The sequence below is a fragment of the Haematobia irritans genome, chromosome 4 (genome assembly GCF_050003625.1).
Source record: "Haematobia irritans isolate KBUSLIRL chromosome 4, ASM5000362v1, whole genome shotgun sequence".
NCBI lineage: Eukaryota > Metazoa > Arthropoda > Insecta > Diptera > Muscidae > Haematobia > Haematobia irritans.
In genome coordinates, this window is record NC_134400.1 from 195,090,299 (window position 1) to 195,103,631 (window position 13,333).

Consider the following 13,333-nt stretch of genomic DNA (forward strand, 5'->3'; position numbering starts at 1 on the left):
ATCATAAACATTTCAATAATATGTCATAAGAAAAAATACATGTTCAAAAAAAAAACAAAAAAATTGTTGAGGTGATTGTATTCCTTCTTACGACTATCCTTTTTCAGTGTTATTATCGTTATAGGTGGAAAATGAGAATAAGTCAATTCAGTTGGGACAAATATAAATCCCGATAAAAAATAAATCTATGGAAATAAAATTTTGACAAAATTTTGTACAGAAATAAAATTTTGCCGAAATTTGCCATAGAAGTAAAATTGTGAAAAAAAATTTTCTATAGAAATAAAATTTTGAGAAAATTTTCTATAGAAATAAAATTTTGAGAAAATTTTCTATAGAAATAAAATTTTGAAAAAATTTCTCTAGAAATAAAATTTTGACAAAATTTTCTATAGAAATAAAATTTTGACAAAATTTCCTATAGAAATAAAATTTTGACAAAATTTTATACAGAAATAAAATTTTGACAAAATTTTCTGCAGAAATAAAATTTTGACAAAATTTTCAAAAAAAATTGACAAAATTTTCTATAAAAATAAAATGTTGACAAAATTTTCTTTAGAAATACTATTATAGGCAAATTTTTCTATAAAAATAAAATTTTTGGCAAATTTTTCTATATAAATAAAACTTTGACAAAATGATCTATAGAAATAAAATTTTGGCAAAATTTTCTATAAAAATAAATTTTTGACAAAATTTTCTATAAAATAAAATTTTGACAATTTTCTACAGAAATAAAATTTTGACAAAATTTTCTAAAAAAATAAATTGACAAAATTTTCTATAAAAATAAAATGTTGACAACATTTTCTTTAGAAATAATATTATAGGCAACTTTTTCTATAAAAATAAAATTTTTGGCAAATTTTTCTATATAAATAAAACTTTGACAAAATGATCTATAGAAATAAAATTTTGACAAAATTTTCTATAAAAATAAATTTTTGACAAAATTTTCTATAAAATAAAATTTTGACAAAATTTTCTAGAGAAATAAAATTTTCACAAAATTTTCTAGAGAAATAAAATTTTGTCAAAATTTTCTGTACAAATAAAATGTTGACAGAATTTTGTACAGAAAAAAATTTTTTTTTCAAAATATTCTGCAGAAATAAAATTTTGTCATAATTTTTTAAAGAAATAAAATTTTGACAAATTTTTCTATAGAAATAAAATTTTGACAACATTTTATTTCTGTAGAAAATTTTGTCAAAATTTTATTTCCATAGATTTATTTTTTATCGGGATTTATATTTGTTTCAACTGAATTGACTTATTCTCATTTTCGACCTATAACGATATAACACTGAAAAAGTATAGTTGTAAGAAAAAAAATTTGACAAAATTGTCTATAGAAATAAAATTTTGACAAAATTTTCTATTGGAATAAAACTTTTACAAAATTTTCTATAGAAATACAATTTTTGCCAAAATTTTCTATAGAAATAAAATTGTTGGCAAATTTTTTATAGAAATACAATTTTGATTTTTTTTATTTTCTACAGAAACAAAATTCTGACAAAATTTTCTATGGAAATAAAATTTTGACAAAATTTTGAATAGAAATACAATTTTGACAAAATTTTCTATAAAAATAAATTTTTGACAAAATTTTCTATAAAATAAAATTTTGACAAAATTTTCTAGAGAAATAAAATTTTCACAAAATTTTCTAGAGAAATAAAATTTTGTCAAAATTTTCTGTACAAATAAAATGTTGACAGAATTTTGTACAGAAAAAAATTTTTTTTTCAAAATATTCTGCAGAAATAAAATTTTGTCATAATTTTTTAAAGAAATAAAATTTTGACAAATTTTTCTATAGAAATAAAATTTTGACAACATTTTATTTCTGTAGAAAATTTTGTCAAAATTTTATTTCCATAGATTTATTTTTTATCGGGATTTATATTTGTTTCAACTGAATTGACTTATTCTCATTTTCGACCTATAACGATATAACACTGAAAAAGTATAGTTGTAAGAAAAAAAATTTGACAAAATTGTCTATAGAAATAAAATTTTGACAAAATTTTCTATTGGAATAAAACTTTTACAAAATTTTCTATAGAAATACAATTTTTGCCAAAATTTTCTATAGAAATAAAATTGTTGGCAAATTTTTTATAGAAATACAATTTTGATTTTTTTTATTTTCTACAGAAACAAAATTCTGACAAAATTTTCTATGGAAATAAAATTTTGACAAAATTTTGAATAGAAATACAATTTTGACAAAATTTTCTAACGAAATAAAATTTTGTAAAAATTGTCTACAGAAATAAAATTTTCTATAGAAATAAAATTAAAGAAATAAATTTTCTATAGAAATAAAATTTTTACAACATTTTCTATAGAAATAAAATTTTGACAAAATTTTCTACAGAAAAAATTTTTGTTTTCAAATATTCTGTAGAAATGAAATTTTGAAAAAAAATTCTATAGAAATAAAATTTTATTTTCAATAAAAATAAATTTTTTAGAGAAATAAAATTTTGACAAAATTTTCTATAGAAATAATATTTTGACAAAATTTTCTATAGAAATAAAATTTTGACAAAATTTTCTATAGAAATAAAATTTTTACAAAATTTTCTATAGAAATAAAATTTTGACAAAATTTTCTATAGAAATAAAATTTTTACAAAATTTTCTATAGAAATAAAATTTTGACAAAATTTTCTATAGAAACAAAACTCTTACAAAACTTTCTATAAAAATAGATTTTTTGGCAAAATTTTCTATATAAATAAAAATTTTGGCAAATTTTTTATAGAAATAAAATTTGACAAAACTTTCTATAGAAATAAAATTTTGACAAAATTTTCTACAGAAAAAAGTTTTTTTTTTTTCAAAATATTATGCAGAAATAAAATTTTGAAAAAATTTCTATAGAAATAAAATGTTTCTTTAGAAATAAAATTTTATTTGCAATAGAAATACAATTTTCTACAGACATAAAATTTTGATAAAATTTTCTATAGAAATAATATTTTGACAAAATTTTCTATAGAAATAAAATTTTGACAAAATTTTCTAGAGCAATAAAACTTTTACAAAATTTTCTAAAGAAATAAAATTTTGTAAAAATTATCTACAGAAATAAAATTTTGACAAAATTTTCTATAGAAATAATATTTTGACAAAATTTTCTATAGAAATAAAATTTTTACAAAATTTTCTAAAGAAATAAAATTTTGTAAAAATTATCTACAGAAATAAAATTTTGACAAAATTTTCTATAGAAATAAAATTTTGACATAATATTCTATAGAAATAAAATTTTAAAAAAATTTTCTATAGAAATTAAATTTTGTTAAAATTTTCTGTATAAATAAAATTTTGACAAAATTTTGTATAAAATTTTTTTTTTTTTTTTGATATTCTGCAAAAATAAAATGTTGTCATAATTTTCTATCGAAATAAAAAAGTTGACAAAATTTTCTACAGAAATAAACAGTTGACAAAATTTTCTATTGAAATAAAATTTTGACAAAATTTTCTATTGAAATAAAATTTTGACAACATTTTATTTCTGTAGAAAATTTTGTCAAAATTTTATTTCCATAGATTTATTTTTTATCGAGATTTATATTTGTTTCAACTGAATTGACTTATTCTCATTTTCGACCTATAACGATATAACACTGAAAAAGTATAGTCGTAAGAAAAAAAAATTGACAAAATTGTCTATAGAAATAACATTTTGACAACATTTTCTATTGAAATAAAACTTTTACAAAATTTTCTATAGAAATAAAATTTTTGCCAAAATTTTCTATAGAAATAAATTTTTTGGCAAATTTTTTATAGAAATAACATTTTGATTTTTTTTTATTTTCTGTAGAAATATAATTCTGACAAAATTTTCTATGGAAATAAAATTTTGACAATTTTCTATAGAAATAACATATTTGGCAAATTTTTCTATAGAAATAATAGTTTGTAAAAATTTTCTATAGAAATAAAATTTTTACAAAATTTCCAAAAAAAAAAATAAAATTTTTACAAAATTTTCTATAAAATTAAAATTTTTACAAAATTTTCTATAGCAAAATAAAATTTTGTCAAAATTTGCTATAGAAATAAAATTTTGACAAAATTTTCTATAGAAATAAAATTTTGACAAATTTTTCTACAGAATTTTGTTTTTTTTTCAAAATTTTCTACAGAAATAAAATAAAATTTTGAGAAAATTGTCTACAGAAATAAAATTTTTACAAAATTTTCTAAAGAAATAAAATTTTGTCACAATTTTCTATAGAAATAAAATTTTGACAAAATTTTCTAAAGAAATAAAATTTTGACAAAATTTTGTATAGAAATAAAATGTCGACAAAATTTTCTATAGAAATACAATTTTTGGCAAAATTTTCTATAGAAATAAAATTTTTGGCAAATTTTTCTATAGAAATAAAATTTGACAAAATATTCTATAGAAATAAAATATTGACAAAATCTTCTACAAAATTAAATTTTGACAAACAAAATTTTCTATCTTCTTCATCTTCTACAGATTTTTTTTTTTTTCAAAATATTCTGCAGAAATAAAATTTTGTCATAATTTTCTATAGAAATAAAATCTTGACAAAATTTTTTATTGAAATAAACATTTACAAAATTGTCTATAGAAATACAATTTTTGCCAAAATTTTCTATAGAAATACATTTTTTGGCAAATTTTTTATAGAAATAAAATTTTGAATGTTTTTTATTTTCTATAGAAACAAAATTCTGACAAAATATTCTATAGAAATACAATTTTGACAAAATTTTCTGAAGAAATAAAATTTTGTAAACATTATCTACAGAAATAAAATTTTGTCATAATTTTCTATAGAAATAAATTTTTGACAAAATTTTCTATAGAAATAAAATTTTGACAAAATTTTCTATTGAAATAAAATTTTGTCAAAATTTTCTGTAGAAATAAAATTTTGACAAAATTTTCTATAGAAATAAAATTTTGACAAAATTTTCTATAAAAATAAAATTTTGACATAATTTTCTATAGAAATAAAATTTTGACAAAATTATCTATAGAAATAAAATTTTGACAAAATTTTCTAAAAAAAATTGACAAAATTTTCTAAAAAATTGACAAAATTTTCTATAGAAATAGAATTTTGTCAAAATTTTCTGTATAAATAAAATTTTGACAAATTTTTCTACAGAAAATTTTTTTTTTCAAAATATTCTGCAGAAATAAAATTTTGTCATAATTTTCTATAAAAATAAAATTTTCTATAAAAATAAAATTTTTACAAAATTTTCTGTAGAAATGAAATTTTGTCAAAATTTTCTATAGAAATGAAATTTTGTCAAAATTTTCTATAGAAATGAAATTTTGTCAAAATTTTCTATAGAAATGAAATTTTGTCAAAATTTTCTTTAGAAATAAAATTTTGACAAAATTTTCTTTAGAAATATAAAGTTGACAAAATTTTCTCTAGAATTAAAATTTTGTCAAAATTTTCTATAGAAATAAAATGTTTACAAAATTTCCAAAAAAATAAAATTTTGACAAAATTTTCTATAGAAATAACATTTTTACAAAATTTTTTATAGAAATAAAATTTTTGGCAAATTTTTTGATAGAAATAAAATTTTGAAAAAATTTTCTACAACTTTTTTTTTCAAAATTTTCTACAGAAAAAAATAAAATTTTGACAAAATTGTCTACAGAAATAAAATTTTGACAAAATTTTCTATAGAAATAAAATAAAATAAAATTTTGACAAAATTGTCTACAGAAATAAAATTTTGACAACATTTTTTACAGAAATAACATTTTGACAAAATTTTCTATAGAAAAAAAATGTTGACAACATTTTTTATGGAAATAAAATTTTGACAAAATTTTCTATAGAAATAAAATTTTGACAAAATTTTCCATAGAAATAAAATTTTGACAAAATTTTCTATGCAAGTAAAATTTTAACTTTTAAATAATATTAATCTAATTTGGAAAAATGGTTCACTGGTATGAATTTTGTTCCAATTTAGGACCAAAATAAAAATTCATTATGTTAACTCTGGCTACCACATACTTTTTAAGGGTAGGAATTATTTGAATGACAGTCGATAGGTCTCCCTTATTTTGCTCATTTTCAAACACCCATATGGTGAGAGAAAATATGTAGTGTAAAAGCTTTTCATAGCATATGTTTCATAGAAAACAAAAGTTAAAGCTTTGGATCACTTTGGAAGTGAGAGCAAAAGCCTTGGGATTGAAAGGGGGAGGGTAAAAAGTATCTAACAGATACAAAATGTGCAAATAATATTTCAAGATACATTAGGGTTCTTTTTGAAGGCATTTCAGTATACGAGTGACATTCAAATGGTTAAGACGTGTTGAAGTGGTAAAATTAAATTAAAAAAAATTACACTTTACAGAAAAACACAAAAAAAAAACAGAGGAAACTGGAATTAAAAAGACATACAAAAATTAACTAAAATTTCAAACATAAATAAATAGTAGCTCCAACACAAAAACGTATAATAACAAAATTTCAAATAATTAAAGTGAAAAAATAATTTAAAAAAAAATTGTTAAAATTTTTAAAAGAATTAACTAATAATTTATTTTGTTAAAAGTGTTTTGAAATTTCCTAAGCAACAAAAACCCCCATACAAATTTCTTAACAAAATGCCTGCGGATAAATCAATTTATCAGCCTCATCCGGCTATTAGTAAAAATTCCTATATATCCAACATGGAGGAATACAAGAAATTCTATGAAGAATCTTTGGATAATCCTGAGGAATTTTGGTCTCGCGTGGCCAAACAATTCCATTGGGAAACCCCAGCTGAGCCAAAGAAATTTTTACAATATAATTTCGATGTAAGCAAAGGACCCATTTCAATCAAATGGATGGAAGGAGCCTCAACAAATATTTGCTATAATCTATTGGATCGTAATATACGCAATGGCTTAGGAGATAATATCGCATATTATTGGTAAGTTCTGAAAAAAAAAATCCTTAATGAATATTGTCTGGAATTTGTATGACGTAGTCTGTGTGTGTGTGTTTTTTTTTCGAATGGTTGTCAAAGGACATTTTGGTCTAATTTTCGTTTTACAACTACAGCCAAAGAATTCTTTGAAGTAATATCGATTTCTTATACCCACGCACACACACACACTCACCCTAATACAAAGGGAAAAACCAAACAAAAATGACTGTTACGAAACCAAAAAATTTGAAAAAAGCCTTTATACGAGAAAAAAAGAAAACCTCTAGTATGTGTATATTTATCTATGGCCTATAGAAGGAAATCATAACAACAACAGCATTGAAATTTATAGAACGAAAAAAAAAACTAAAACACATGTTTGGTCCTTTTTAAGATTTTGTTGTGGTTCTTTTGGTTCTTCACATAAGTGAGTAAGGTTGAGGTTCATGGGGTAGCCCCCCTCCTCTTGGGCCTGCGCATTGATAACTATCCAACAAAAATTTTAATAATAAAATTCAGCATACACCAAAATAAACCACGTCAAAAGATCTACCTACTATTGACCAACCATCCACAACCTCCCCCAAAATTCGTAGAACCCCTTGTTACAATGAATCATTAACTAAAAGTAAGAATATGAATTATTCTTATTGGTGAAAGTACAATCATTTTTTTTTTGTTTATTTTATGTTTTTCTTTTCTTTATTTTGCATTAAACAATAGGTTTGTCTGAAAAGTGACAACAAAACGGCTATGACGTTCAATGAACCACATTCCCACAAAAAAAAAACGAAAACAAAACGTAGAATTTGTCAAAAAAAATGTCTCAAAATAAAGAAACACAATGTTTTATTATTTTGAAAAATGTATTCAATTGACGTTTATTTTAAAATTTCTTTGTACAGTAAAAATAAAATATAAACACAAAAAAATAATTCATTTCTCCCAAACGAATATTCGTATTCTTGTAAGTCTCCAAACTGCCTTAAATACAGAACTCTACACTTAAAACAAAAAAATTACTTGGAACCACAAGATTTTGTTATTCCCTTAGTATTTGGAATTGATTCCAAGCCAAAGATTCGGCTTCTTTAAAATAACGAAATTTGTTTCTAAGATAAATGAAATGAAAATAAGGATAAAGATGGGATCCACCGTGGTGTAATGGTTAGCATGCCCGCCTTGCATACACAGGGTCGTGGGTTCAAATCCACTTTTAACCAAAAACCAACAAAAGTTTTTCAGCGGAGAATTATCCCACCTCAATAATGGTGATGACATTTCTGAGGGTTTCTCTAAGTAGTTTCACTGCAATGAGGAACGCCGTTCAGACTCGGCTATAAAAAGGAGGTCCCTTGCCATTGAACTTAACATAGAATCGGGCAGTACTCAGTGATAAGAGAGAAGTTCAACACTGTGGTATCGCAATGGACTGAATAGTCTAAGTGAGCCTGATACATCGGGCTGCCACCTAACCTAAGCATAATTTATTGAATTTTTATTTTCTATGTCCCAGCAAAAAAGGCGCCGCCAAAAAAGTAGTGAAATTTTTTTCAAAATTTTCTATAGAAATGAAATTTTGAAAAAATTTCTATAGAAATGAAATTTTGAAAAAAATTTCTATAGATATAAAAATTTTGACAAAATTTTCTATAGAAATAAAATTTTGACAAAATTTTCTATAAAAATAAAATTTTGACAAAATTTTCTATAGAAATAAAATTTTGACAAAATTTTCTATACAAATAAAATTTTGACAAAATTTTCTATAGAAATAAAATTTTGACAAAATTTTCTATGAAAATAAAATGTTGACAAAATTTTCTATAGCAATAAAATTTTGACTAAATTTTCTATAGCAATAAAATTTTGACTAAATTTTCTATAGAAATAAAATTTTGACAAAATTTTCTATAGCAATAAAATTTTGACAAAATTTTCTATAGAAAGAAAATTTTGACAAAAATTTTCTATAGAAAGAAAGTAGTGAAAGTGTCAAAATTTTTTTCAAAATTTTCTATAGAAATGAAATTTTGAAAAAAATTTCTATAGATTTAAAAATTTTGACAAAATTTTCTATAGAATAAAATTTTGACAAAATTTTCTATAGAAATAAAATTTTGACAAAATTTTCTATAGAAATAAAATTTTGACAAAGTGTTCTATAGAAATAAAATTTGAAAAAATTTTCTATAGAAATAAAATATTGACAAAATTTTCTATAGACATAAAATTATGACAAAATTTTCTATAGAAATAAAATTTTGACAAAATTTTCTATAGAAATAAAATTTGAGAAAATTGTCTATAGAAATAAAATTTGAAAAAATCTTCTATAATATTAAAATTTTCAAAAAAATTCTGTAAATAGATTGCAAATAAATAAGTTTGGAAAAAATTAAAATAGAAAATTTTGACAAAATTTTCTATCAAAATTATAATTTTGAAACAAATTTCTATAGAAATAATATTTTGACCAAATTTTCTATAGAAATAAAATTTTGACAAAATTTTCTATAGAAATAAAATTTTAACAAAATTTTCTATAGAAAGAAAATTTGGACAAAAATTTTTATAGAAATAATAATAATCTTACATATATGATAAATTATTTGTTTCGGTGTATTTTGGGTATACCACCACGGTTGCCACAGTTGGTAGATTTTTTTTCAAATTGGTAAAATTTTTCATGTTGTGCTAGCTTTTGCAAATTATTTCTCTCCAACTAAGAGATACTTCACAAATTTTCTATAGAACTAAAATTTTGACAAATATTTTCTATAGTAATAAAATTTTGAAAATTTTTTCGATAGAAATAAAATTTTGACAAATTTTTCTATAGGAGTAACATTTTGACAAATTTTTTTATAGAAATAAAATTTTGAAAAATTTTTGTGTAGAAATAAAATTTTGACAAGACTTTCTATAAAAATTTAACTTTGTCAAAAATTTCTATAGAAATAAAATTATTACAAAATTTTCTATAGCAATACATTTTTAAAGAGATTGCAAATAAATAAGTTTGGGAAAAATTAAAATAGAAAATTTTGACAAAATTCTCTATAAAAATTATAATTTGAAACAAATTTCTATAGAAATAACATTTTGACCAAATTTTCTATAGAAATAAAATTTTAACAAAATTTTCTATAGAAAGAAAATTTTGACAAAAATTTTCTATAGAAGAAAATTTTGACAAAAATGTTTATAGAAATAATAATAATCTTACATATATGATTAATTATTTTTTTCAGTGTATTTTGGGTATACCACCACGGTTTCCACAGTTGATAGTTTTTTTTTCTAATTGGTAGAATTTTTGATGTTGTGCTAGCTTTTGCACCGGGAGCCACCGTGGTGCAATGGTTAGCATGCCCGCCTTGCATACACAAGCTCGTGGGTTCGATTCCTGCTACGACCGAACACCAAAAAGTTTTTCAGCGGTGGATTATCCCACCTCAGTAATGCTGGTGACATTTCTGAGGGTTACAAAGCTTCTCTAAGTGGTTTCACTGCAATGTGTAACGCCGTTCGGATTCGGCTATAAAAAGGAGATCCCTTGTCATTGAACTTAACATGGAATCGGGCAGCACTCAGTGATAAGAGAGAAGTTCACCACTGTTGTATCACAATGGACTGAATAGTCTAAGTGAGCCTGATACATCGGGCTGCCACATAACCTAACCTAACCTAACCTAGCTTTTGCAAATTATTCCTCTCCAACTAAGAGATACTTCACAAATTTTCTATAGAACTAAAATTTTGACAAATATTTTCTATAGTAATAAAATTTTGAAAATTTTTTCGATAGAAATAAAATTTTGACAAATTTTTCTATAGAAATAAAATTTGAAAAATTGTCTATAGAAATAAAATTTGAAAAAATCTTCTATAATATTAAAATTTTCAAAAAAATATCTGTAAATAGATTGCAAATAAATAAGTTTGGAAAAAAATTAAAATAGAAAATTTTGACAAAATTTTCTATAAATATTATAATTTTGAAACAAATTTCTATAGAAATAACATTTTGACCAAATTTTCTATAGAAATAACATTTTGACCAAATTTTCTATAGAAAGAAAATTTTAACAAAATTTTCTATAGAAAGAAAATTTTGACAAACATTTTGATAGAAATAATAATAATCTTACATATATGATTAATTATTTTTTTTTTCAGTGTATTTTGCCACAGTTGGTAAATTTTTTTTTTTCTAATTGGTAGAATTTTTAATGTTGTGCTAGCTTTTGCAAATTATTTCTCTCCAACTAAGAGATACTTCACAAATTTTAATATTTTGACAAATATTTTCTATAAAAAATAAAATATTCACAAATTTTTCTATAGTAATAAAATTTTGACAAATTTTTTAATAGGAATAAAATTTTGACAAATTTTTCTATAGAAATAAAATTTTGACAAAATTTTTTATAGAATCAAAATGTGAACAAAATTTTCTATAGAAATAAAATGTGAACAAAAGTTTCTATATTAAGAAAATATTAAATAGATTACAAATAAATGAGCTTGAAAAAAATGAAAATAGAACATTTTGACAAAAATTTGTATAGAAAAATTTAGAAAAAAAATTTCCTATAGAAAATTTTGTCAAAATTTCTATAGAAAATTTTGTCAAAATTTCATTTCTATAGAAAATTTTGTCAAAATTGTATTTCTATAAAAAAAATTGTCAAAATGTTATTTCTATAGAAAATTTTGTCAAAATTTCATTTCTATAGAAAATTTTGTCAAAATTGTATTTCTATAGAAAATTTTGTCAAAATTGTATTTCTATAGAAAATTTTGTCAAAATGTTATTTCATAAATTTCTATAGAAAATTTTTGTCAAAATTTTATTTCTATACAAAATGTTGTCAAAATTTTATTTTGGCCATCCTGTATACTACCATAGTATTTGTCTGATTCAGATTTCTCATACAAATTCTTTTATTTTTCTTTTTTTTTTCTTTGGGTCTATCGAGTTACACCAACAAACGCAGCAACGGTATTTGCATTTAGTGTTTATAGCGTCCATCAGTACTTAGTTTTAAATTTAAATTTGTTTTATAATCGTTTTGTTTCTATGAAATTTTCTTCATTATCATAAACGTCACAAAAAGAATTCGATAGCAGGTCACAATGTCAATGTTCCTTCCAAAGATCATTATCAAGGGGATTGATTATAGGGTAAAAAAATGGGCAAAATGAAGTACGTCAATGGAGTAGTCTAAATAGAAAATACCAAAAATTAATACATTTTAAAGGTTTCGATTTATTGTTAAAATGTGAAAGCGTTGGCTTTAAGCTGTGGCATTTTCCGCCACAGCCCGGTATGCAACTCTAGGGAAAATTTCGTTTGAGTACCGATAATGCAGTTTTGTTGTGTATTTCTTATGGGTATAAACAGTAGACAGTCGGTAATAACGTCTCACTGAATTTTCTTTAGCCAATGTGACAATGTGCCAAATAGCAATTACCGAAATATCGTTCATTTCGAGGCAACTCAAAATTCCACTAAAAACAATAAGTTCGTAAATAACAACACGAAGCACTGAAAATTATCTGATTCTCTGAGTCGTTGTTATCGACATTTTACATTTGTTCACCCTTTAATGATTTAGTACCTTTTGTGTAGACATTTTTGAGCCGATAGCAGATTTATGGTACAATAATTTTGACAGAATATTTTGAGAAACTCTTTAACAAACACATTTGCTAATAATCGTTTGCAAATTTGGCAAAACAGACAAGTTCATGTGGGAAGAAAATCTCGATTTTATAAAAGCCATGGTCAAAAACACGATTTTATTGAATTTAAAGAATGTTTAATGCGCTTTACAGACTATCAGTTATTCCGGACGGAATGTCGGTGTTTGTAAGGAATCTTGCAGTGTGTCGGATCGATGCGACTTGTCGGCGATGACTAAATAATCGGTAAATGTGTTATCGATCCCATAAACATGCAGCAGTATCGATTATGCCTTCGGACTTAACTTATATTGTGCACATCATATGGGATATGTTCGACACGAGCACTTTCGTCCGGAATAACTGATAGTCTGTAAAGCGCATTAGTCGCAAAAAAGCATGTGATTCTATATTACGCTTCTACATGAACAATTTCTACATAAGACGTTATCGATCGCGTACTAAAATAATGCGAACCATTAAAGTCACGGTCGAAACTCGAGACAAAAAAAAAACTACCAACATTTTGAGAAAAATTTACCAAAAACTGCAAAAATATTATTTTGCAAAAATTTAGTATTGCCAAATCTTATTTCGATAACAAATTTTGTCAAAATTTTATTTCTATAGAAAATTTTGTCAAAATTTTATTTTTATAGAAGATTTTGTCAAAATTTTGTTT

The 13,333-nt window shown here is 22.2% G+C and overlaps 1 protein-coding gene across 1 annotated transcript in view; it reads left to right on the forward strand.

The window, feature by feature from the left end:
* The window catches only part of AcCoAS (acetyl coenzyme A synthase), a 58,126-nt gene that overhangs the window by 489 nt on the left and 44,304 nt on the right, over positions 1-13,333 (forward strand). Inside the window, exon 2 of the mRNA XM_075304006.1 lies at positions 6,601-6,963. Coding sequence (XP_075160121.1) covers positions 6,653-6,963 — 311 coding nt within the window. The 5' untranslated portion in view covers positions 6,601-6,652. The remainder of the gene's footprint in view (positions 1-6,600; positions 6,964-13,333) is intronic.